Source organism: Cibotium barometz, chromosome 54 (assembly GCF_041138505.1).
Source record: "Cibotium barometz isolate CiBa-2024 chromosome 54, ASM4113850v1, whole genome shotgun sequence".
In the NCBI taxonomy this organism is placed as follows: Eukaryota; Viridiplantae; Streptophyta; class Polypodiopsida; order Cyatheales; family Cibotiaceae; genus Cibotium; species Cibotium barometz.
This window is the reverse complement of record NC_141099.1, coordinates 1,482,566-1,509,812: the sequence shown is the minus strand read 5'-3', so window position 1 is coordinate 1,509,812 and position 27,247 is coordinate 1,482,566. Positions and strand designations below refer to the sequence as shown.

Below are 27,247 nucleotides of genomic sequence, written 5' to 3'. Positions count from 1 at the left end.
TGTTGTTGTTGTTGTTGTTGTTGTTGCTGTTGCGTGGAGCAATTTCAGTCTTCTAGAGAGCCATTCATCGCCATTTGCAGCCTATAGGGAGCTGTTTGTCAGCGTGTGCACTTGCCATTGCCATATTAGGCAAGCGATCATATTGCCTGATGAGGAGGACGAGGCAATCTTCATGGAGCTCTATAGTGAGCTTGTGGCTGATGGGAGAAGGAACAGAATTAGGGTTAGGTTAGAGTTCATTCATGGGAGACATACACAGAGAAGCACAAGAGAGAGAGAGTTGTGGGGATAAGTCAACTCATGAGGCATGAGTGTGTGACTCCCCTATCACACATGTATATTGCACTAGTACACATAGTGCACTTAGTACTTTTAATGTACTAAGTGTACTATGTACTATAACTTATGGGCTTGTACACACTATAAGGGTGGGCATAATGCCTTTACCCCAACAACCTCCCACTTAAAGGCAAAGTGCCCTTAAGTAAAGGAAAAGAAAAAATCAGCATGTACATGATAATATACAAGGCCATATCAAGGCTGAAAATGGCCTCATCCAATGCCCATCAAGTGTCTGCAATGAGCAAACCGCTCCGGAGGCAAACTCTTCGTCAACAGATCAGCCGGGTTGTCATCCGTATGAATCTTAACAAGCTGAATTTGCTTGTTCTCTATCACCTCTCTGATGAAGTGATACTTCACATCCACATGCTTCGTCTTTGCATGAAAAACAGGGTTCTTTGCCAACTGAATGGCACTCTGACTGTCACAATGCAACAATGGAATATCCCCTGTATAACCCAAATCAACCACTAACCGAGATAGCCATAATGCCTCCTTGCAAGCCTCTGTGGCTGCAATATACTCGGCCTCTGTAGTAGATAAGGCAATGCACTTCTGCATCCTGGATATCCATGACACAGCACCTCCTGTGAATGTAAACACATAACCGGTAGTAGACTTCCGGTTATCTGGATGACCGGCATAATCCGAATCCGAGTAACCATGCACTAATGCATCCTGTTTGCCAAAGCAAATGCACAAATCCTGTGTGCCCTTCAGGTATCTCATGACACCTTTCACTGCTTCCCAATGCTTCTTGCCAGGGTTGGCCATGTATCTAGAAACCACTCCCACTGCAAATGCAATGTCCGGCCTAGTAGCAACCATGGCATACATGAGACTGCCACAAGCTGAAGCATACGGAATCTTGGCCATATCAGCCCTGTCTCTATCTGACTGTGGGCTGTCCATAGCACTGAGTTTCACATATGGAGGCAAAGGAGTACTAGCTTTCTTCCCCCCGTCCATATTGAACCTCTGCAAGACTTTGCCAATGTATTCCTTTTGAGACAAATACAACACATGCTGATTTCTGTCCCGAAGTATCCGCATACCCAAGATGTGATTTGCATCACCCAAATCCTTCATATCAAAGGTTTGATGCAGCCTCTGCTTCAAGGCATCCATCTCTTTACGAGATTTCCCGGCAATCAACATATCATCAACATACAAAATGAGAATCAATAGACTGCCATCCAAAGCTTTCTTGGTGTACAAGCAGTGATCTATGTCACTTCTCCTGAATTTCTGAGATTTCATGAATGTATCAAATTTATGATACCATTCTCTTGGTGCCTGTTTGAGCCCATAAAGACTCTTTTTCAGCTTGCATACAAGCTTCTCCTTTCCACTCACTGCATAACCCTCTGGCTGCTGCATATATATCTCCTCATGGAGATCACCATGAAGAAAAGCAGTCTTCACATCCATCTGAATCAAGTCCAGATCATCATGCGCAACCAAAGCCAACACAGCTCTAAGTGTGGTCATTTTGACCACTGGAGAGAAGATCTCATCAAAGTCCACACCATATTCCTGCTTGAAGCCCTTAGCCACTAACCTGGCTTTGTATCTTGGCTTTGCATCTGATGCAACTTTGAGCCTGTATACCCACTTGCATGGCAAAACCTTCTTGCCTGCAGGCAAAGACACCAACATCCAAGTTCCATTTTTATGCAGAGAATCCATCTCTGACTTCATGGCACGCTCCCATAGAGCTTTGTCTGCCCTCTGTAAAGCCTCCTTATAACATGAGGGCTCCCCACAGTCAGTGAGCATCAAGTAGTCAACCCCTGGAACAAACCTGTCAGGGGCTCTGGAGGGTCTAGTGGACCTCCGTACCCAATGACCATCATTTGCAGGTTGCTGTCCAGCCTGCATATCACCCATTGGTGGCTCCTGTTCCATGCCATAAGGCTGAAATATCATGCCCGGTATCTCCTCCAACTGTGGTATATCCATAGGGATATCTTCTGCCATATCTGGCTGTCCATTTGGACCATTTTCAGCACCATTTAAGGGCTGGTTTTGCTGCTGTAATGGCTGATTTACAGCCCTTTGTTGTTGTCCATGATGTCCATCATCATCAAAGATGACTCTGCCAGGCTCCTGTTGCCTTGCAGGCTCCTTATACATGCATGTTTCATCAAAAATGACATCATTGCTGCGTATGATCTTTCTATTTATGGGATCCCAAAGTCTATACCCCATTTCACCTCTGTCACCATATCCTAGGAATATGCATTTGTGAGACTTAGGATCAAGTTTGGTGCGCATTTCCCTGCGTATGTGCACGTACGCAACGCAACCAAACACTCTCAAGTGCTTGTATGACGGAGGCTTCCCTGTCCATACTTCTTCTGGCACTTTCCCACCAAGCCTCGTGTTAGGTGACCTATTTATAAGGTGAACGGCTGTCATAACAGCTTCAGCCCAAAAACCATGAGGTAATGCAGCATGTGACAACATAGAACGGACCTTCTCCTGTATGGTCCTGTTCATCCTCTCTGCTGTCCCGTTTTGTGGAGGATCATAAGGAGTAGAGAGCTCCCTCTTGATGCCTTTAGCATCACAAAAGTCCTGAAACTGTTTGGACATATACTCTCCACCATTGTCGGAACGCAAAGCCTTCAGTGTTTTGCCAGTTTGATTCTCAACAAGAGCAACAAACTTCTGAAACACTGAGAATGTATCACTCTTCAAACGAAGAGGATAAACCCACACCTTGCGTGTGGCATCATCTATAAAAGACACAAAATATTTTGCCCCTCCCAAAGAAAGCTGAGGCATCTCACATACATCTGTATGCACAAGCTCTAACTGAGCATCTTTCTGTCCAAGAGCTTTCTTGTGGGGGCACTGTAGTTGCCTACCATATATACAATGCTCACAAAACTGAAAACTTGAAAACTTTAGAGAAGGCAAGTAACCCAAACGAGACAATTGCTCCATTCCTTTGACACTCATGTGTCCCAACCGGCTATGCCACATAGAGATTTCCGGCAGCTCGGTTGCATTTACATTAGCATGGTGACAAACACCTGCATGCATAAAGTAAAGAGTGTCCACCTTAGAGCCTCTGGCAACAACCAGTGAGCCCTTACTAATTTTCCACTTTCCACTACCAAATGTGGTAACATAATCAGCATCATCAAGCTGTCCAGTAGAAAGCAGGTTCTTCTTGATCTCAGGCACATGCCTGACATCATGGAGCATAAGCTGTGAGCCATCTGAAAATACAAGCCTCACATCACCTCTGCCAAGAATTTTGCATGCATGGTTATCACCCAAATAAACCACTCCTTCATTGCCAGCAGTGTACCTGACAAACAAGTCTCTGCAACCTGTGACATGAAAGGAGGCACCTGAATCAATGATCCATGAGTGCATACCATGACCACCTGTAAGAAGTGAATGGGGCATCAAGTGAAGACGTAAAGAGGACCTCATCCTCACTGCCACCTGCATGTGACACATTGATTTCTTCGATCTTGACTCCACTTTTGCCCTTTGGCTTTACATCTTTGGCTTCATCCTTCTCTTTGTCTTTGCCTTTTCCCTTTTCCTTTTGATCATTTTTCCATTTGTAGCATTGCTTTTTAATGTGTCCCTTTTTGCCACAATAATGGCATTCCAAATCCTTTTTGGAGCGAGACTTGCTCCTTCCCCTTTCTTGGCTTTTACCCCTTTGCTGGGATCTCCCACGTGCATTCATTGCATTGGACTTTCCAACAGAGTTGTTTTTCCTGTTCATCTCTTCTTGAAGAAGAGCACCCTCAACATCTGCATATGACAGCATAGCATGCGAATTGCTAGTGGCTGTCCTGAATGTGTCCCAACTCTCTGGCAAAGTGCATAAGAGAAAAGTGGCTTTGAACTCATCGTCCATTGCCAACTTTTGATTAATGACCTGGCTGACAATACCATTAAACTCATTTAGATGGGCTGTCATAGAAGCCCCTTCCTTCATCTGAAGGCCTATGAGTTTCTTCAACCAATACACTTTGCTTGAGGCACTTTGTTGGGCATACAAGTCCTGCAATCTCTGCCACATTCCCCAAGCTGTCTTCTCTTCACGAATGCTGAAAAGTAATGAGTCTGACACAGACAACATGATAGTAGATCTTGCCAACTCATCCATATCTTCCCACTCTTCAGCAGTAAGAGAAGCGGGCATCACACCCCTTTCTTTGATAGGCTTGTGCTGCTTTTTCTGGAGCAACACATTGTAGCACTGGGTTTGCCAAATATCATAATTATGCGAGCCTTCAAGCTTCTTGATGTGAAGCAATGAAGAGCTCTCACCTCTGGTTGCCATAGCAAAAATGCAACCTGTAAATGCCTGACTCCCTGCAAAATGTGCAAACACTGCACCCAAGATGTGCAAACACTGCACCCAGAGCACACAGAGTGCTCACAAATGTTCTCCCAAGCTTTATCTCCCACTGCGGAAGCAAGAATGCAACTTTTCTCCCACTTTATGTGATGAAAAACACCAAAATCTGGTTGCTGCAGATTTTGGACAGCACCTTGAATGTGCTCTTTTGCCCTTCCAAAGTACTGTACAGCAGTACTAAGTGCTCACCTGTAATGTACCAAACCTGTCCCGGCAAGTTCAGCAGCTGAATTTGAACCTTTTGATCACTCAAAACAGTGTACAGCCATGCCTGAACATGCACAAAGCTGTGCCAAATATGTACCAGCAGGTACAATAGCAATAAATGCTCTCCTGGCTGTCCAAATGAGTGAAAATCAGACTTTTACAGTCCCAAACACTGCATGCAACAGTTCCGAACAGAAATTGGGCAAAAGCCCCTTGACTGCAAGCTGATTTCTGAGGATTCAAGGCATAAATGTCTTGCCTGCTGCTTTGCCAAGCTCAACAAGCATACAAACTTGAAAAGCCCCTTGATTTGAGATCAATTTCTGATCATACATGGTACATTGACGCACATAAAGGCATCCAAAGTGTTCACGATGCTTCCCCCTGGCCACATATACATCCAATACATGAAAGCCCCTTGATTTACAGGCACATTGAGTGCTTGTATTCCATCAGCACATTATCCACAGCATCAAATGCGATTGCCTGCATGCAAATCGACCAAATCGGCACAAAAGCCCCTTGATTTGCACTGTAATTTGCTGCAATTTGCTGCAATTTTGCCCAAATGTGCGATTTTTCACATCATACAGCATGTATGAGTGCTTAATTGCACAATTACATCAAAAGCCCCAAATTTCGACATCCAATTTCCTGCAAATTGATCCTGATTTGACCAATTTCCTGCAAATTGATCCTGATTGTGACCAATGTCACCCAATTTTGCCAATTTTGCTCAAAAATTGAGGCTCAATTGCTTGAATTGATAAGAAATTCGCAAAAAATTGAAGGCAAATACCTCTGAAATTTTTGATTTTTCTGATTTGCAGGCGAATTTGGTGCTGATGCTTGATGCTGATGCTACTGAAAATGTGTGCAGATGAACTGCAGCTGGTTGGAGCTTCTATACACAGAAGCGTAAGTGCGTAGCTCTCCTCAGGCGTGCTCCACAAGTGATTCGACAATGGGGTTTGCTTCACGTGCTGGCTCGCCATTTGGTAGGTGTTCTGCCTCCTCCACAGAACCGTTGGGCACTGCCATCTTGCTCCAAAGAATTAAGCTTGTGTGGCCTAATGACCAGGGCGTCGGAAGTGTGGAGAAATCCGCAGACGGACACCCTCTGTCCGTCCTACAGTTCACACACTGTTGGGCGTTGACAAGGCGGAAGCACCTCTCTTCCCCGTGCTCGCACAGGTACAAGTAACGCGAGTTGCGAGTTGTTGACGTATTCGCCAGCTGAATCGCTTAGCTGCGTAGTAGCCGTCTCACGCCAGCGCTACACGCTTTCAGTCGACACTACTTCGCTCCGATGGACTTGCTTTGCCTAGCGCTCGCTTCTCACGCTGAAGGAAGGGCCAGCGCTACACGTATAATTGGCTTCGCCTGTGTTAAAGCTCGCCACCTTGTGCTTCGCTTTGCTGCTGCCTTCGTTCACGCTGAAGTGCCTTCTACACGCCTGAAGTTGCTGCCTGTTGCACTGCCTTGCTGCGCTGTGTGTTTCCCAATGTGGAAGGTGCTCTTCTCAACACCTACAGGCTCCGAATGAACCAGGCAAACCTCCCTCTAGCTCTGATACCAGTTGATGGGGAGAAAACAGAAATTAGGGTTAGGTTAGAGTTCATTCATGGGAGACATACACAGAGAAGCACAAGAGAGAGAGAGTTGTGGGGATAAGTCAACTCATGAGGCATGAGTGTGTGACTCCCCTATCACACATGTATATTGCACTAGTACACATAGTGCACTTAGTACTTTTAATGTACTAAGTGTACTATGTACTATAACTTATGGGCTTGTACACACTATAAGGGTGGGCATAATGCCTTTACCCCAACAGTGGCAGCAGATACTCGCAGCACCAGGAGTCAGCATGGACGGGGGCCCGAGCAGTTGGAGTTCATAGGCCTCCGCCTTCGGCATCGGCAAAGGGTGGCCTTCGCACATATGTGAGGCGGGGATCCTCGAGCTCCAATCCCCGCCTTCATGATGATATTCCATTGCCCCCTCATGATGATACCCCACTGCCTAGAGAGCCCTTGTTTGATGATGATGGCAACCTACTTAGCGAGAATGATCCCCAGAGTGTCTCGTCCACCTTCGAAGAGTCCTCTTCAGAGAACTCTCTTGATGGACACTCTAGTAGTGATCATGTTGATGATCATGCAGATGTTGGTGATGATGTAGACTTTTGATATGTTATAGCTCTCTAGGCATTGGGCATCTATCTCCTTCTAGCCCATCGATGATGTATTGTAGTATGTAGTATCATGTATGTACGCATGTTGGAACTTGGCGGTCGCCCATGCCATGAGTTTTTGGCCTATCCTTTTGTAGCAATGTTGTACTCTAATGGCATGATGACATTATGTTCATGGTTCTACTATTTTGTAACTTCTTGTCTACAATTTTTAAGTTTAGGAAGTATTTAAAAAAAAAACGTACTAATATCGTACCGTACCTCAAAAAATTTTAAGGTACCAATTAGTACCGTATTTTATCGTACCGTACCGTATCGTACCTTTCGTACTAACTAACCATGCTCCAAACTGTTGGAAGAGTTGACTCCACCTGGCCTGTCGATCACTCCACTGAGCACTTGGCATAGTTTAAAGCCACTCAAGTGCTTGGTGGTCTGTTTTTACTGTGAAGACCTATCCATAAAGAAAAGGCTTCCAATGTTTGAGCGTTGTGATCACACCCAAAAGCTCTTTGTCATATACCGAATAATTCTTTTCGGCGACATCCATCTTTCTACTGTAGTATGCCACGGGTCTATTGTCCTGTTGGAGAACTGCACCTATGGCTACATTGCTTGCATCAGTAATGACCTCGAAAGGTTCATCCAAAGATGCTAACTTTAATACAGGCGCTTCTGAGGCAGCTTTCTAGAGTGCACGGAATGCATCAAGTGCCTTGCCTATAACTGAGACTTTCTGCTTGCGAGTCTTCAAGCCCTTGAGCAAGTCGATAAGAGGTGCTGCAAGGTTGGAAAACTGATGGACATGGGTACTATAGGCCTGACAAAGACCTACGAATGAGCGGATTTCTTGGGCGGTCTTAGGAATGTCCCAATCTAAGATTTCCTAAACCTTTGATGGATCCAGTCTAATCCCATCGCAACCGATGATATAGCCCAAATATTAAACTTCTTTAACACCAAAGACAGACTTTTTGGCATTTATGTAGAGCTCATTGTCTCGCAAAAGTTGCAAGACTTTCTCCACATCTTTCTCATGCTACTCCGCAATGGCTGAGAAGACTAGTATGTCATCAAGGAATATGAAAACACACTTCCCAATGTGGACTGCGAAAATCCTAGACATCATCTTATTGAAGGTTGCGGGTGCATTGGTAAGCCCAAAAGGCATGACTACGAACTCGTAGTGACCACGCTCTGTCCGGAAAGCTGTTTTTGGAATGTCAGCTTCAAAAATGCGGACCTGATGGTAACCACTCTTGAGATTGATCTTAGTGAAAAATTTAGCACCGTCTAAACGCGTACTCTATCCTTGGCATAGGAAACTTATTCTTGATGGTGAGTTTGTTTAATGCCCTGTAATCTACACAAAGGTGTGCAAACTTGTCCTTCTTTTGGACAAATAGGATAGGTGTAGCAAATGGTGAGGAAGAAGGCTGAATAAATCCGGCTCGAAGAAGCTCAGATAACTGTTCTTCTAACTCACCCTCTAACGTCTTGGAAAGACGATAGGGAAACCTGCTAGGAGGATCTGATCCAGGGACCAAATCAATATGATGGTCCTTAGGGCGAGAGGGTGGGAGACTGGGTGGGAGATCGTCCCTGAGCATAATGTCCTGATGTCTGGACAGGAAGTCTGCTAACTGAGGGACTGAGGATGAGATGGATGCTACCGATGAGGTAGAGGCTCTTTGAGCACGAACATAAAGTAGTGCTCCTTCTGCTCCCTTGCGGATAGCTCGTCAGGCCTGGAGATGCGAAATCAATGGGATGCCAAGAATGCTTCTATCCCCACGAATCATGACAGGCTCAAGAAAACCTTTACAAATAGTAAAAGTGTCCTGCTCCCAATCGGGAATAGGCTCGTACAGACGAAACCACTGAATTCCTAAGATCATGTCACACCCCAACAGAGGCGAGACGATGAAATCTCATTGGAATGAGGCCTTGTGAACATCAAAGGCAAATTGCTATGCCTTCTAAGAAATGTGGGTGTGGAGACCAGGTGTAAACACGTCCACATCCAGATGATATGGGACTAATGTGCAACTCATTTTGGTAGCCAACTGGGGAGAGATGGCGTCTTCAGAACTGCCCATATCGAAAAGGACTACAAACTGTCGGCCCTACGTAGAGCCATAAGCTCGGATGAGGCTTTTCTGTGCAGCATCGCTCTCACCCTCCTGCTTAGCATCAAATACCATTGATGCCATAGGATGCATAGAGGGTAAAAGTTGAACTGCATTGATGGTAGTAGGTGGGGCTGGAGGAGCTGGGGATGCTGTGGCAACTGTGGCAGAAGGGGCTTTAGCGGCTTGTTCCGCTTGCCATTTGTGGCAATACTTCTTACCATGCCCTATGATGTGACAGAAAAAACATCTGTTTTCTGACTGATACTTCTTTTGCTCCTCTGGAGGAAGATAACCTCCAGTAATGCTTGCTTTAGCCTTTTCATCGGGGGTTTTCTTAGGCTTAGATTCTTTATCTTTATTACCCTCTGAACTGGAGCTATCATTGCCGTCCTTCTTAGAATCTTTAGAAGATGCATTACCTTTCCCTGGCTGTGCAGCGGATTGCTGTTGCTGGGGTTTGGTACTGGACTGGGATGACTGCTGGGGTTGCCTCCGTTCATCTTCATTTCTTCATTCTGAGCAAGAGTCAGAGCCCGGTCATATGTACTGGGTTCAAAGTTACGAACTGTGAACCAAATGTTAGGATCTAATCCACAAATAAATTGCTCCATCTTGGCCTGCGTAAATAACCCTAACTGCTGTGCTAAAGTAATAACCTTTCCAGAAAACTGAAGCACTGGGGATCCGTTCTATCTGAGTCCATAGAACTCATCTGCCAGACCGGTCATGTACTGGGGTGGGAGGAATCTAGTCTTCAGGTCATGGACAAATGTATCCCAACTAAAAGCTGTGACACCTGTGGTTTGGTCTGTATAAAGATTAGACGGGACAGGGTTTCTCACTCGGGGCCTCGCCCTCGAATGTCCGGGCGCACGAGACTAAGCTGGTGGTCATTCCGAAAACCGAAACCGGGAAAATTTTCCCTGCCCGGAAAACGGGGACAATTCCACCATTTATATTTTCTTAACGAATTTCTCTAACGAGGTCAAGATACTGAACTAACCTTCATCTGATTAAATCGTCTAGTCCCGTACCAACAAGGTCAAGTCTAGTGGTCTGAATCAAAGTCACTTGTCTCTTCTTGCTCAAAGCATCGGCCACTGGGTTGGCCTTTCCTGGAAGGTACTCGATCATACCACCAAATTGCTGGAAGATCTTGCTATCGGTCACTCCACTGTGCACTTGGCATTGTCTGAATCCAGCGTAATGCCTAATGGTCAATACTCGATCATACCACCGAATTGCTGGAAGATCTTCCTGTCGATCACTCCACTGTGTACTTGGCGTTGTCTGAATCCAGCGTAATGCCTAATGGTCAATGCGAACCTCAAATTCACGGCCATAAAGAAAATGTTTCCAATGTTTCAGGGCCTGAATTCTTGCTAGGAGTTCTCGATCATAGACCAAGTAATTCTTTTCTACGGGTAGTAACTTACGAGACATGTAAGCTACTGGATGGCCATTCTGTTGTAATACACCTCCAATTGCGATTCTGTAATTCTTTTCTACGGGTAGTAACTTACGAGACATGTAAGCTACTGGATGGCCATTCTGTTGTAATACACCTCCAATTGCGATGTTACTCACATCGGTGATCACTTGGAATGGCTCGTCCCACCAGGCAAGCGCTAGAGAAGGCACTTCTGACAAAGCCACCTTGAGGTTCTTGAATGCCTCTAATATGCTCGTGGAGTCATTCGAATCCACTGCCTTCTAGTCTTGACACCCTTTGGCAAGTCGGTGAGATCCGCCGAGAGATCAAAAAACTTGTCTATGTGGGTGGAGTATGCCTAGCATATATCCACAAAGGATCTAATGTCAAACGTAGTCTGTGGTACTTCCCGATTGACAATCTCAGCCACCTTGGCCGGATCAAGTCGGATGCCCTCGACAACACTGATAATGTGTCATGTGCAAGAATTGCCATGGACATTCCTTGGAGCTCGTCCAGAAGGGGCAGCCAAGGAAAAGATGATTAGAACCAGGACTTGGAGCATAAAGTGCAGAAGTGGCAGTGTTGGACTTGGAGCAGGGCATGGCAGACAAGGAAGGGTGCTGTCGGCTGCACACAAGGGAGTCGACTGTACCAGAGGAAGGCGGCTGCAGGCGCTTCAGCATTTATGGAGAAATATGCCAGTCGACCAGCACTCCAATGATTCAAGAGGCCTATAAAAGGCACATGCGCTCATTGAGTTAGTCATTCACTCCCTTATGGAGTGGGTCCTTAGTGTAGGACTATTTTGGTGTTTTCCACCTTTTCAAGAAGGCAGCCTATGGCTGTAGACTTAGGGTACCTTTTTGTACCATATGAATATACTGAATTTCCAGTTATCTCTCTCTCTACTCTCCCTTCTGTCTGCGTTTTTGCATCAGCATGTTCTAAGTGGTGTTTAGGGCTGAAAGAAGACTCTCAGAGCTTCAGAGCATCAGGCTCAGCAAGGCTAAACGCTGTTTCAGTCCCATATGATGGTGTACAGGTCCAAGGTACAGGAAAGTGCACGGGTACGAAGCCCAAGGCAAGGAACACAAGATCGGGAAGAGCTCCCACGAGGTTTGTTGGTGGTGTTCCACAAAGCCAGAGGGGATGGCAGTCCTGTGAGCCAGATAGGTTCTCGGGCAACGGTCCCAAGGGAGGATTATCCTCCAAGGGATGGAGTGAGAGTGCCAGACTCATTTCTCAGGAATGAAGACCAAGACACTGTTCAGAGTCAAGGCAAGAACGGATTGGAGACTGGATGGAACAGATGCATAGATTTTATTCAGAGTCCGAGTGGTTTTGGAGACCGGGCTGGGTTTTCAGGGAAAAGGGTTGCCAGAGACGGATGGATGACAGAGGGACTTCGGGAATAGAATGGGATGATGACAGTCATCCAAGAACAGGTTGGAATCCCGTCATCAAGCTTGGCAGAGGGGGATGTCATGTGTAAGAATTGCCATGGACATTCTCTGGAGCTAGTCTAGAAGGGGCAGCCAAGGAAAAGATGATTAGAACCAGGACTTGGAGCACTTACTCTTGATAGTCAGCTTATCGAGTGCTCGATAATCGACACACAATCGAGAAGACCCATCCTTCTTCTTGACAAACAGGATCGAAGCTGCAAATGGCGACACACTGGGACGTATGAAGCCAGATTGCAACAGTTCTTGGAGTTGGCGGTCCAACTCCAATTCCATTGCCTTGGAAAGGGAAATCTTGACCTTCGATGTTCACCTTGACTAGAGCTTCCCCTTGGCTGTCCTGGTCCTTGGCACGCAACAATCCTTTGTGAAGAATGAGATAACTCCATCGTTTTCTTGGCTGGGTTTATATACCCTTCTCTAACCCTGGTCGGCCAGCAGCATAAAATGCTCATGACCAACAAAATAGCAATAAATCCCAAATATTCCAACGTTTTCATACTATGTATGGTTTGGCCACCCCAAGCAAACCAGCTGGTTGTTGGGCAGCCACTCGGCTGGTTGTCTGGGCTGTCCCATAGTTGGCCGATAGCTTCTCTAGGGCCTAGGGCCCAATCAGCTGGCTATCCATGGGCCATAGGGCTGGCCGACAACCCCTCCTGCCCAAGCCAACGCTGGTGGGCACAGGCTACAGCCTGGGGCCCTCTCGGCCCCTTGGGGGTGGTTCTACACCTCCCCCGTGCCCACAACAAGAGCACAATGCCTTGCCTTGGGGTAGCCTTATGAGCTGGCCCCTTCTCTACATGCACCTACAGATGTCCGATACCCGGTCATAGACCAGATACACAGATCACCTGACATCATTCCAAAGGGAGACTCACAGCACGGACTAGCACTGCTTCATGTGCAGGACAATGCACACCTGACCTCAGACGGATAGAGTGGAACCCTAGCTGACTCGTCCCGGACTGGGCTCACATGGGACCAATTTCCACTCCAAGTCCTGCACCTTCTTGTTTAGATATGTCCACGTGGCATCCAATTGCGGGATGCACGTGACATGTCCAACACCTCCTCTCAACTCTAGCACGAGGGTCCAACTACCATACAGGTAAGATGCTAATCAATAATATCTCGAGGAAGAGGTTTGGTGAAGAGATCAGCAAGGTTGTCTTGATAAGGACAATACTCTAGTGTAATGATGCCGCCGGCGACCAGCTCACGAACAAAGTGAAAGTGAACCTCAATATGTTTGGTCTTGCCATGGAAGGATGAAGTTCGAGCCAATGTCAACTTTCAAGGCACGCTGGCTGTCCGTAAGAAGAATACAAATCGGAGAATCCGAGAGTACATCAAGATTGCTCAACATCTGGAACAACCATAACAGCTCACAACAGGTATCCAGAGAAGCACGGTACTGAGTCTCAGTAGAAGATAATGAAATTGTATTCTGCTTCTATCTCTAGAAAATAAGACCGGAACCAAGTGTAAAGCAATAACCAGAAGTGGATCATCAAGTATCCTTATCACCTACCCAATCAACATCAAAGTATCCAACAAGCTCAGTGCCTCCTCTGAAAGAGAGACCATAGTCCAAGGTACCAAATAAGTATCGAAGAACCCTCACGGCAACCTACCAATGAGAATGTCGAGGAACGGAAGAAAACTGACTGAGAACACTGACATTGTAAGAAATGTTGGGCCTAGTGTAAGTCAAATAAATAAGAGAACCAACAAGCCTCTGGTACTGTGTACTGTCCTCAAAGAGGGGAGAGGGATCATCACGGGAGAGCTTGGAGTTAGGATCCATCGGACAAGAAATTGGACGACACTCGATCATCCCAAATGTCTCCAGGAGCTGCTGCAAATATCTGTACTAGGTAAGAAACACTCCATCAGAAGATTGATAGACCATCCCAAGAAAGTAGTGGAGAAGTCTTAAATCAAAAATCTCAAAGGTGAGAACTAAATCTGAGCGGAGCTGTTCAATCTTGACAAGATGTGAGCCAGTGATCAATAAATCATCAACATATGAGACATTCAAACCGAGCAAAGCATCCTAAGCAAAGACATAGAGATTTTTGTCTGCAATAAAGGACTTTGTGCAATTTATGCACCTTACCCACATGCTCGAGAACCTGAAAACGTTGAGATATACCTCCTCATGTAAGTCACCATTAAGAAAAGCAGACTTGACATCCGTTTGTAAACCGGCCAGTGCTCGTGTGAGCAGAAAGAGCAAGAACTGTCCTGATGGTGGTGTATCTGGCTGCAGAAGCAAAAGTTCCCTCATGATCCACTCTCTCAATCTAAGAGTACCCCTTTGCAACCAATCTGGCTTTGTGTTTGTCTAGAGATCCATCAGCATGAAACTTGGTCTTAAAGACCCACTTGACCCCCAACCTGTCGATAGAGAGCAAGAGCCTCTTTAGCTGTAGTAGGCTCATATGACTCTATCACTATACTCATCAAGGCAAGGTTACAAGAATGATGATGCTGTTTGGATCTGTCAAAATCAAGGATATGAGCATAGGCATCATAACCAAAAACCCTGAAATGAGAGACGGAAGGTTTCTATCTAGTAAAGCCTCCTCTGGAGTCGTATGAGAAACCGCCTTTGTAGGTGAATGGTTGATGATGTAAACAGCAATGCTCACAACTTCTCCCTGGAAAGAGAGAGGAAGATCAGAAGAAGAAAGCATGGAACGGGCCATCTTCTAAACAGTCCTGCTCTTGCGTTCAACCACACCATTTTGTTGAGGAGTATGAAATGTGGAAATTTGACGGCTTATACCTTTTTGTGAGCAAAAATTATGGAAGGATTTGGAGATGAATTCTCTTCCATTGTCGGAGTAGACTTGTCGAACCTTCTGTGTGGTCAATCTCTACGACCAAAGTCACCCACTCTTGGAAGCGGGAGAAAGCTTGAGATTTTTCTGCCAAGAGATAAACCCAAACTTTGCGTGAGTTATCATCAATAATAAGCATAAAGTACCTGGCTCCTCCTTGGATAGTAGTCCGCATAAGACCGCAAAGGTCCATATGAATGAGCTCCAAAATATGAGAAGCCCGATGAGAAGCCTCGTGAGGAAAGGCATCTCAGTGTTGCTGTGAGGATTATGTTGTTAATCCTGCATATTGTGTACTAATTACTACTTAAGTAATTAACTTAGAACAAGAACCTTCAGGAGAACACTTGAGACAAGATTGAATTGACTTGTTGTTATTAAACTGAGTACAATAGGTCTCTTATATAGGAGATGAAGAGACACATTTGAAGAGGCATGTCCTTTGATGAAAGGACATGACCTTAGACGAAAGGGTACAACTTTTAGGCTAAGGGATGTGTCTAGTCGATGTAGAGGCACAACCATTCACTAAGGGATACAACCATTCGTCGAAGAGATGTGGCTATTCGATGAAGAGGTACATCCTTTGACGAAGAGTCGCAACCAGTCGAGGGTTGGGGTTCCCTTTGGCTGGTAACTCTTTGCATCTGCAACAATAATCAGCAATGAAGAGAGAATCTGATATATAAACACGTCACAATCGTGACATTCCCTCCCATTTAAAATAAAACCCATGTATCAAATGATAGACATCTGTTTGTCGAAGAACTCCTGAAGAAGGTTAGGGTACTGCTGCATTTCTTCATCTGTTTGCCAAGTGGAATCAGACTCATCCAAGTCCATCCACTTCACAAGAAATTCTGTAGTCAACTTTCTTCTTGTTTCCTTCTGTCTTACGTCAAGTATTACTTCTGGAACAAGGATAATATGGTTATCTTCAATTTCTGGTACATAAGAAGATAAGTCTGGAACAGGCGAATCTCCTTGAATATACTGTTTGAGCCAAGATATGTGAAAAGTCGGATGAATCTTTCCCCATGACGGTGGAAGTTCCAACTTATAACTGACAGTTGAATTTTTCTTAAGAATCTTGAAAGGCCCATAGAAGCGAGGTCGTAACTTTGGAAAAACTGACTTCACTGTTTTGTAGCGGTGAGGTGCCACATATAATAAGACCAAGTCTCCTTCTTGTTGGCCTGTTTTTGATATTTTTGTTGCACATGGACCAATTTATCTCGAACTTGTACAAGCACATCTTGCATCTCCTGAACCAACTGATCTGCCAACGCCACTTTGTGTTGTAAAACAAAGTTTGTAGGCACAAGAGGAGTATGTCCATATGCTGCTTGAAATGGAGTTAATCCAATTGCTGAATGATGGGAATTATTATAAGCAAATTCCACGAGTGGTAAATAATCTTCCCATGATGCCAGACGGAATTGAATGTAATGTCGAATCATTTCTTCCAAAATCTGATTGACTCTTTCAGTCTGTCCATCTGTTTGAGGATGATAGGCTGAACTGAATAACAAATTCGTGCCAAGAGATTTGAACAAAGACGTCCAAAATGTCCAGTGAACTTTGGATCTCTGTCAGAGATGATGGTCTTTGGTAAACCATGCAATTTGAAGACATGTTGCACGAATAGACGCTACGTCTGGGGCTGAAGCAGCTTTCTTGCAAGGAATGAAATGTGCCATTTTGGAAAATCGATCAACCACCACAAGAATCTGAGCATTGCCTTTGGATGAACGAGGCAAGGTGGTGATAAAATCCATACTGATACTTTCCCATCTCTCATTGGGAACTGGCAATGGTTGAAGTAACCCTTGAGGAAGTTGTCGAGAGGCTTTCATTGTTTGACATGAATGACAAGCTTTGACAAATTTGATAACATCTTGCTGCATCTGAGGCCAGAAGTATGTAGCAGACAAAAGTCGATATGTCTTGTTGATACCAGGGTGAGCAGCATAAGGGACTTCATGATGTTCTTGAATAAGAATCTTCCGCAATGAAGTATTGTGAGGCACACAAATGCGGTCAGAGAAGAACAGCAACTCATCTATGATAATATAGGCTGCAAACATGTTCATTTCTGCAGGACTGGGATTAGAAGATTTGAGAGCACGGAACGCATCTCCAAAATCTCTATCCGTCAAATATTCATTTTTGAAACAAGCAGGGATTTCCATTTGCACATCTGTGATGGCAAAATTGATGGCTCGAGGCATGCGACTTAAGGCATCTGCAACCACATTCTGAAGACCAGGAACATACTGAATAATCATGTGGAAATTAGCCAAGAATTCAACCCATCTGCCTTGTCGAGAGTTCATAACAGGCTGAGTGAAAATATACGTCAGAGATTGATGATCTGTACGTACAACTGAATCTGCTCCAAGAAGATAATGTCTCCATGTTCGATAAGCATGTACGATTACCAAAAACTCCTTATCATACACAGGATACCTACTTTGAATGGCTGAAAACTTTCTGCTGTCAAAAGCAATGACACGATCATTCTGCATCAGAACTCCACCAGAAGCACGATCTGAGGCATCTGTCATTACATCAAAGGGCTGAGTGGGATCTGCAATGGCCAAGACCAGGGTTGTCGTCAAGGCATGCTTGAGATCATTGAAGGATTGCTCAGCTTCTGAAGACCACTGAAGTTTGTCCAGCTTTGTCAGTTCTGTCAAAGGGGCAGCAATCTCCGAAAATCTATGCACCTTGTTGTGATAGAAATTAGCAAGTCCCAAGAAAGATCGAACATCTGAAATGGTGAGGGGCAAAGGCCAATCCACAATCGCCTGAATCTTCTTAGGATCTACTGCAATCCCATGAGCAGAAATGATGTGACCAAGATATTCCACATGGTTTTTGAAAAATTCGCTCTTCTTTTTGTTGATGTACAGCACATTGTTGCGTAGTACTTCAAAGACTATCTGTAAATGCTCTTTGTGATCGACCATAGATCGGCTAAAAACCAGAATATCATCAAGATAAACGATCACGAACTTATTCAAGTATGGCCCAAAAATTTCATTCATCAGGGTCATGAAAGTGGCCGGGGCATTGGTTAACCCAAAAGGTATGACCAAGAATTCATAATGGCCATATTTTGTCCGAAAGGCTGTCTTGTATTCATCACCATTACGGATACGAATTTGATGATAGCCGGACTTTAAATCAATCTTGGAAAACACCTTAGCACCAAGCAGTTGGTCGAACAATTCATCGATGCGAGGTAAAGGAAATTTGTTCTTGATTGTCAGCTTGTTGAGAGCACGGTAATCAATGCAAAGCCGCATTGATCCATCCTTCTTCTTGACAAGTAAAACCGGGGCTCCGAAAGGACTTTTGCTGGGACGGATGTGACCTTTGTCCAGCAACTCCTGTAATTGCTTTTGTATCTCCTGAGATTCAGAGTAAGAAACACGGTATGGAGCTCGGGTTGGAGGAGGTTGACCTGGGATAAGATCAATCGGGTGATCCACAGGACGACGAGGAGGCAATGTCGTCGGAAGATCATTCGGAAACAAATCCCGAAAAGGCCTGAAGAAGGGTTGCTCCAAGTAAGCAGTAGTTGATGACGAGGCTTGAGATTGCTCACTGGTTTCTGCTTCAATCTCCCGTAACATGACCAAGGATGTTGCACTGTCACGTTTGCGAACGAGACGTTTGACTTGCAGGGCAGAAACAATGGTGATGGGTTTGGCACTGAAAAGGCCATGAAGTTCCAGCTCTCGACCATTATGATATAATTGGATTGAATGGGAACGAAAGCTGATCACCGGATCATATCGATACAGCCAAGATTGTCCCAATATCATGTCATAATGTGACAACGGCATCACTGAAAAATTAAGGTGATCCTGGTAATCTTGAATCTGGAACTGGAGCTGTTGCACCTTTTGGTTACAATTAAGGAAGGAACCATCAGCAAGCTCCACTTGAAAAGCATCCACAAAATGTCGGGTCTGTAGGCGAAGCTTATGAACCAAAGAAGTGCCCACAAAATTAGTGGAACAGCCACTGTCCACCAGCACATTGATGGGATGGTCGCCAATGAAGCCAAGAAGACTAAGGACCTGTTTGGATAGATTCACCGGAGCAGGGTTGGTACTTTGGCCATTAAGCATCAGGGTACTGACAAACTCTGAAACGCGAACAGAACAAGCCATCTGTTTGTTCTTGTCTTTCACAGGAGGCGGGTCATGATCAGCATGGTGACAACTGTCCACCTGAGAATTGCGCCGAGTGTTGGAGGGTTTAGGACGCTGAGGGCATTCATACCACCGGTGATCGCCAGAACAAATTGTGCAGAGGCCTGGGCGACTAGGTTGGGATGAAGGGGCAGTTGATGAAGAGGTTTGCTGTCCTGAAGAGGGTTCTCGCTTGAAATTGCGCCGTTCATTGTTGCGACGGTCCTGTCGAGACCGATCTCGGTTTCTGCTGCTGCCAGAGGATTCGGTCTGAGAGGATCCTGCATTTGACGCGGAAGTTTGCCCGGAAAATCGCGGCCGGAAGGACTGTTGTCCAGAATATGGTCGCCGAGAGTTGGGTTGTCCAGAATTAGGACGCTGGGGTTGGCTAGTCCCATTGGATCGATTCCGCTGGAAGGAACGAGCGCCGGAGGAAAAGTTCTTGGGAGGACGCCGGTAATCACTGATGCGCTCGACATACGAGATTGCTTCATCCAGGGTGGCAGGATTATACTTATGGACTTCGTCTTGGATTGTGGGTTCAAGCCCGTCAATGAAGCTGTGAAGCTGGTCAGAGGGGCTGAGTGTCTCTATCTCCAGAGCCAATTTTTGAAACTCGGAGATGTACGCGGCCACGGAGCCAGTTTGACTCAGGCGGCGGAGAGAAGACCTGGCATGAAAATTCGCATTTGCAGGCTCAAAAGCCTTGCGAAGAGCACGCCGGAATTTATCCCACGTTGGAGTAGACTTGCCATCTGCAATCCTGCGTCGCCACCAGAGGAAGGCGGTATCCTTCAAGAGGATACTGGCCAATGCTACTTTTTTGTTCTCGGGCAATTCAGTATTCGAGAAGTAAACCTCCATTTTGTAGAGCCAATGATCGATTAACCGCTTATCACAGCGGCGATTGTAGGGCTCAGGTAACTTGATGTCCATCTTCCGTGTTTGTGCTGTGGTCATTAATTTATATAAAAGTTTAAGTTCAGCATTGTCTACCTCGGCAGTCGGATCGGAAGGAGGTAAGGGATCGTCCTGCTGGCCCACCGAGGATGATGATGATGACTGTGGAGAATGCGAACGATGCGCTCGCTGGGACTTCCTGCATCCCTCGCGCTGATGTGGGTGCCGCTGCTGCATGTCTTCCATCTGGGATCTCATTGATGCCATTCCGTCGAAAAATGCCTTTTGCAAATCCTCCATCTGTTGTTGGAGAGTAGTCATCAGCAAGGCTTCCAGCTGAGGATCGGCGGGTGGCACGTTGTCGTGCGACGTCGACATCTGAAGCACTCAGAGAGAGTACTGTGGTGAAGCAGGAAAGGTCCACCCGAAATGTAGAATGGCAGGAATAGCTGCTGGAGAGGCAGTAATAGGGTCCTCGTATGCGAAGTCGGGATCTTCCACTTCGTCGGGATCGTCCTCCGAAGTTACTGCATTGGCTTCCTCCAAAGAACTGGGCACTGGAGATAATGGAGTATGGTCGGGGACGAAGATCTCGCAGTAAAATGTCACAGGAGGGCGCGTGGAGGAGACATTGCGTAAGCCATCCACACTGCACTCTGGAAGAAAGTGTGCCAACTGCGGGTACCGTGATAAAAAATACTCGAAATGAGTAAGATGCAGTGGCTCGCAGGTGAGGAAGATAGTCCAAATCGCCCAAGTGTCGGGTTCGGTCACATGCGGGCTGCTGACATGAATGCGGTGGGGATGCTGGGATAGGAGAGGCTGAAAGACTTGGAATCCACCCAACATCGGCGGGTAGTGGCACTGATTCCGGAGTGAGGGCACGAGGAGGGCTGTGTTCGGGAAGAACAGCCTCGGGGATCTCGTCGATGTAACTTAGGTAAGAGATGTGCATGTCGGGTTCCTCCGGGAAGTGGTCCATGAAGCATGCACGTAGAGGATAAGAGCACACAAAGTATGTGATGTGGGCAAAGCCAGGAAAACCCACGAACAGCCAGGAAGAAGGGCGCCTATTCGCTGGAGAGAAGGAGGCGAGTAAGAACTAGGCGACATCCTGACAGCCGGGTGGTGGTTTTCGAGTCGCCCACGGTGGCTTGTTCACACCAGCAAATCCCAAACGGGTGGCCAGCGCACGCCCAGCCGGTTACGCACGCCTGTTGGGTTTGGTTGAGTTTTTTTTTTTTAATTCCACATGGCAGTACACTCATTAATGTTGTGTATTGTTGTTTTTTTTTGAAGGTTGACGCTTCGAAGGCCGTCGCCGGGTGGAGGTGACGCTTCGAAAGCTGAATCGCCGAGTGGAGGTGACGCTGAAGGCTGATCGCCGAATGGGTCGCTGCGAACAGTGTTGAACCAGCAGTTACTGCATATAGTAGCACACAAAGTATGAGTGGAGGTGACGCTCAGCCACGCTCAGCATATAGTAGGCAGCCACGCTCAGCAAACAAGAGCGCCTGTTGGCAGCAACCAAGGCGAAGAGAGGGGGGCTCCATAGTCAGCAGCGAAGGGGGCAGTTCCTGCCATGTTGCGAACGCCACCGGCAGCAGGGAGGGAGGGCATTCCGGAAATACTACAGGGGTCCCTCTCTGCTATACACACAATACGTGTATATGGGTGTGAGACCTTGTGTACTTGTTTACATTACTACAAGCAAGGATTCACGCCAAGTCCACCATCGCTCTGCTTCTTCCATACAACACCGAGAGGAGAGGTGGATGAGGGAGTGCCGCGGAGAGGGTGAGGGCTTCACAACCCACGGGTAGGAAAAAAATTGCTCTGATACCACTGTGAGGATTATGTTGTTAATCCTGCATATTGTGTACTAATTACTACTTAAGTAATTAACTTAGAACAAGAACCTTCAGGAGAACACTTGAGACAAGATTGAATTGACTTGTTGTTATTAAACTGAGTACAATAGGTCTCTTATATAGGAGATGAAGAGACACATTTGAAGAGGCATGTCCTTTGATGAAAGGACATGACCTTAGACGAAAGGGTACAACTTTTAGGCTAAGGGATGTGTCTAGTCGATGTAGAGGCACAACCATTCACTAAGGGATACAACCATTCGTCGAAGAGATGTGGCTATTCGATGAAGAGGTACATCCTTTGACGAAGAGTCGCAACCAGTCGAGGGTTGGGGTTCCCTTTGGCTGGTAACTCTTTGCATCTGCAACAGTAATCAGCAATGAAGAGAGAATCTGATATATAAACACGTCACAATCGTGACAGTTGCTTGCCATGAAGACAAGCCACACAAGTGGAGTGGGAGGATTTCAGTGCTGGAATACTCTCGACCATCTGTTGAGAAGACAGCAACTGAAGAGAAGCATGATTCAAATGCCCGTAGTGAGCATGCCACAAACCTGTATCCACATGAGCTACCATGTGAAGAAGTTGCAACATATGAGATTGGGACTCATTCAAAGAGCCACCAAAGTCCTTAAACCGATAAAGACCACCTTCTTGGATACATGTGGCAACAATCTACAAGGTGCCAGTGTCAATGATCTCAAGGACAGAACAGAAAGATGTAGAACTGTACTCCTGCCGGAAATCAAGGCACACGGGTGAAGACGGAAGCCGACCCGATGCGCGATGAAGTAAGGGAGGGAAAGGCTAATAGAGCAAGTGTACAATGCTGCCACTAGTGCGGGGTAGGGACAGAATACAAAACGCCCGAAAAAAAAAATGTGACTTTCATTAACCTGCAAGAGAGAGGGCTGGGAATGAATAACATAGAAAAAGGGGGCTGTAGAAAGAAAAAAAAAAGCGCAAGTTTTAGGGTTGACCAGGATGAAGGAAAGAGGCTGAAAATAGCCTAGAATCAATGCCAAGAGAAGCACTGATGTGTGCTTGAAGGAGATCTCCAAAACGCAACCACCAAGGGAGCAAAGGAAAAAAAAACACAGGCTAAAAACTCTTCTTGCTGATCTGTAGAAGCACAAGATCTCTGAAGTGAAGGCAAATAGAGATCACACACTAGAGAGAGTAGACAGCCAAGACTTGAGCCAGAAACTGAAAAGTATTGATTGAATTATGAACGAACAATGTCCATGCTTATATACATATCTGTAGAGCCAATCAGCCTGTAGGGCTGGAGGACAAATGTCCACAACTGATAAAATGCAACAAATAGCTGAAAAAATATGAGAAAAATCCCTAATAACATCAGATAAACATTTGCATAAAGGGGGAAATAAAATGGGATAAAGAAGGAGATTAAATGCTGGAGATGACATGTCCAGCAGTCAGTGTTGATACAAAAGACTATGAGGGTCACAAACTCAAAGACTGAAAGGAGAATTACAATACTTACAAGGTATGCAAACATCTTTTAAGGGGTGCTGAATTTATGGTACCCAGCAGTGTAGATGTGCAGAAAAGAATGAGCGCAGGCGCTCCAAATAGCGAGTAATAGCTCTCTCACCTCTCGGAGTGTTGAACGAAGGTCAGATCGGGAGCGAGGCGAAACATGCAGTCATGTGTTGTTTGTTCTGCTTCATCTTGTCCAAGCAGCTGCTCCCTAGCGTCCACGAAAACGTCTCCCGTGCAACCCACCAGCGCCAGAAGCAGCTCGTGTAGCATCTTCTTCGTGCGCACGCGCGGGTGTCTCAAGTGTTGCTTGCCTGCATTTTTTTCTTCGCGGTAGATTTATTTTATTATCGTTGTTTGAAAGTTTATTACCACTCTCTAAAATCTTTGTATGGTAGATTTTTAAACTTGCTTTTTTGTTTGGTAGATTCAATTACATTTGATCGATTATAGACCCATATATATTTTTCAAAGTTGTAGGTATAAATTAAATGAGTCACCTAAGAATATTCCCTCTGATTAATTAATTAATACAGAAGATCGTTTGAAAGGATTTGCAAAGTTTGACTCGCACCATAAAGGTAAACGAAATCAACCTTCTTATATTTTAGCAATTCACGCGTTGTCGTGCCATGGCACGTCTATGGTGTGAAACCATGCATATGAGGCCATTAAATGCAAATCCAGATGCATGGGATTAAGTGCCATGACTTGAGTCATTATATGATGCCCATGTACATATGTTCATATTGTAAATGAGGTTCAATAAGACGAGACGAGGCTGAGTTTGGTCTCGAAGCTTTTGTATATGAGTGTGGTGTGAATTATGGAGCCTTATCCTTATGGTAGACCTTGCAGTAGGGAACACCCTTCTCAACATGTATGGAAATGTGAGAGCATGTATGATATAAGGATTGGTTTTGAAGAATACCCTTTGGAGATATCGTGTCTTGGAATGCCATGATTTCAGTTCTTACTCGGAATGAGCAAAACAAGAAGAACTTCAATAAGATGCTGCACACATTCAAAGTCTTTGTGTATCCTCATAGGCAGAATGATCCCTTCAATAATATCTTCATGCCCATGGATGGTGAACCTAGTGGCAACTATGCTAGTGAGAGCTATTTCAAGATGGCTCTTGTGAGTAAGGTGGTGGTGGTGGTTCTGCTGTTACTCAGACTTCATGAGTAAGTTGGAAACACTCAATTATGTACATGGTCTGCGTGGCTATGTAAATGATGGTATGAGTGGCTCGCCAAAGGGTTATGTAAATGATGTAAATGGCTACCCATGTGCATGATGTGTAGTAGCTTCTCTATGGTATCGATGGGCCGAGTCAATGATTACCTCTTATGGGAGTGCAAGCATGATGCATGCTTTAGTAGACTTATGATATGTATATGATGTTTGATGCAGCTTTGGTCCAAGCATATGCATTAGAGGAGTAGATATATCACATGTATAGAAGGTAGTGAAGACGGCAGCTTGCGTGGTAGTAACAAAAAAGAAGATATCCGAAATTAATGTAAAAAAAAGGTGGCGCAAGTGTTTTTGGGAACTTTGGAAATACGAAATTTTAGCTGCAAAAGGGCATGCGCCCGAATTCCTTGCGGGAAGGAGAGAGAAACCAGAGAGGGGGGGCCCATATCGTTGGTGTGTGCAGAAAATGAGAACCAGGGCGTCTTCTACCAGTGATTTTAAAATCAAAACGGCACCTACTGTATACAGCTTCTAGGGATTAGAATTAATGAGTGAATGGAGAGCTATTACAGGAGAGGATCTTCGAAAAAATTACACATTATATGATGCTTTCTGATCCTGGCGCAAACTGCAGTACATGGGAAATAGCAAAAACAAAGAAAAATTCGCTTTTTTTGCCTCAGATAAGTGAAATCTTATTTGATGTTATTAACGATTTGAAAAAAATCGTATAGAAGTTTTTTTTTTAGAAACCTTTGAAAGTATATATGGTTTTGAAGAACCATGGAATAAAAAAGGCATTTGGTTTTGGATTGTTAGACATGGTGATTTTTTTTTAAAAGACAGATGAATATGTTGTACATGCTCCATGTGCCATCTTTTGCCTTGTGAGTTGTTGGAATCCGAAAGCAGGTTTTCAGGTGATCAAGAGACATTTTAAAATGATGGAATTGGCATTATATGGTATATGTGATGAGAATGGTCACATGTATATGTCAACAAAAATGGAGATGTCTTATGCTCCTTGGAGAGTTATGTGTGTGTGTTTCCTTGCTGGGAATTAGAAGCTACTCTCACAGCTAGAAGTCTCGCACTTTCCCAACGACACCGTCCACGTCACGACAGCGTGAGCTACAAGCAAAAGGCTTTCTCTCTCTCTCTGGTCCTCCCCTTATTTGGTTTGTGCTCTCCTACAAAGAGGACACAGCTTGGGGATGTGGCATCTCTCAAAGCCGGAGGAGGCCAAGGTGTGTAGAGAAGGGGGGTGTTGTCTCATGAAGAAATTGCAAAAAAAAAGGTTGATAACCTTTGATTTCCAAGGTTTTATTTAATTGCACACTAATAGAATTTGGTGAACATGGATCATATGTACATTAACAAAATTTGGTGTATACACTTTACGCCCACCCACCAATGCGCCACTTGTAGCACAAGTCCCCCACCCCCCCCCCCAAAAAAAAACCCTTGCAGTCCCACCGGTGCTATATAACTAACTCCCCCCCTCCACCTCCATGATAAAGAGGCATGCTCCCTGAACCAGGGCATCCTTAATCAGGCTAGCACCATATATATTTTTCAAAGTTGTAGGTATAAATTAATCAGTCACCTAAGATTATTTCCCTCTGATTAATTAATTAATAGAGAAGATCGTTTGAAAGGATTTGCAAAGTTTGACTCGCCCCATAGAGGTAAACGAAATCAACCTTCTTATATTTTAGCAGTTCATGCATGAGCTGCAAGCAAAAGGCTCTCTCTCTCTCTCTCTCTCTCTCTCTCTCTCTCTCTCTCTCTCTCTCTCTCTCTCTCTCTCTCTCTCTCTCTCTCTCTCCAGCATGCCCGACACCCTCGACCCCCCCGTCGGCCATGATCACCTTATCAGCTCCAGATCTAGGACATGCTCCACCGCCCACCTCCATGATAAAGAGGCATGCTCCCTGAACTAGGGCATCCTTAATGAGGCTAACACCATATATATTTTTCAAAGTTGTAGGTATAAATTAAATCAATCGCCTAAGAATATTTCCCTCTGATTAATTAATTAATAGAGAAGATCGTTTGAAAGGATTTGCAAAGTTTGACTCGCACCATAGAGGTAAACGAAATCGACCTTCTTATATTTTAGCACTTCACGCATGAGCTGCAAGCAAAAGGCTCTCTCTCTCTCTCTCTCTCTCTCTCTCTCTAATAAAATCTTTCTTTCTTTCTCTCTCTCTCTCTCTCTCTCTCTCTCTCTCTCTCTCTCTCTCTCTCTCTCTCTCTCTCTCTCTCTCTCTCTCTCTGTGTGTGTGTATTTGGTTTGCGCTCTCCTACTACAAAGAGGACACAGCTTGGGGATGCGGCATTTCTCGAAGCCAAAGGAGGCCAAGGTGTGTAGAGAAGGGGGGTGTTGTCTCATGAAGAAATTGCAAAAAAAAAGGTTGATAACCTTTGATTTCCAAGGTTTTATTTAATTGCACACTAATAGAATTTGGTGAACATGGATCATATGTACATTAACAAAATTTGGTGTATACACCTTACAACCCGTCAAAGGGTTCCCGATG

The 27,247-nt window shown here is 45.2% G+C and overlaps 1 protein-coding gene across 3 annotated transcripts in view; it reads right to left on the bottom strand.

The window, feature by feature from the left end:
* Positions 1-23,881, bottom strand: part of GCP4 (GAMMA-TUBULIN COMPLEX PROTEIN 4) — a 155,837-nt gene extending 131,956 nt beyond the window's left edge. For 2 of the 3 annotated variants that reach the window (XM_086789781.1, XM_086789783.1), the window contains exon 1: positions 23,620-23,881. In XM_086789781.1, coding sequence (XP_086645907.1) covers positions 23,620-23,777 — 158 coding nt within the window. In that variant the 5' untranslated portion in view covers positions 23,778-23,881. The remainder of the gene's footprint in view (positions 1-23,619) is intronic. The other variant, XM_086789782.1, reaches the window with a different exon arrangement.
* Between the last annotated feature and the right edge of the window lie 3,366 nt (positions 23,882-27,247).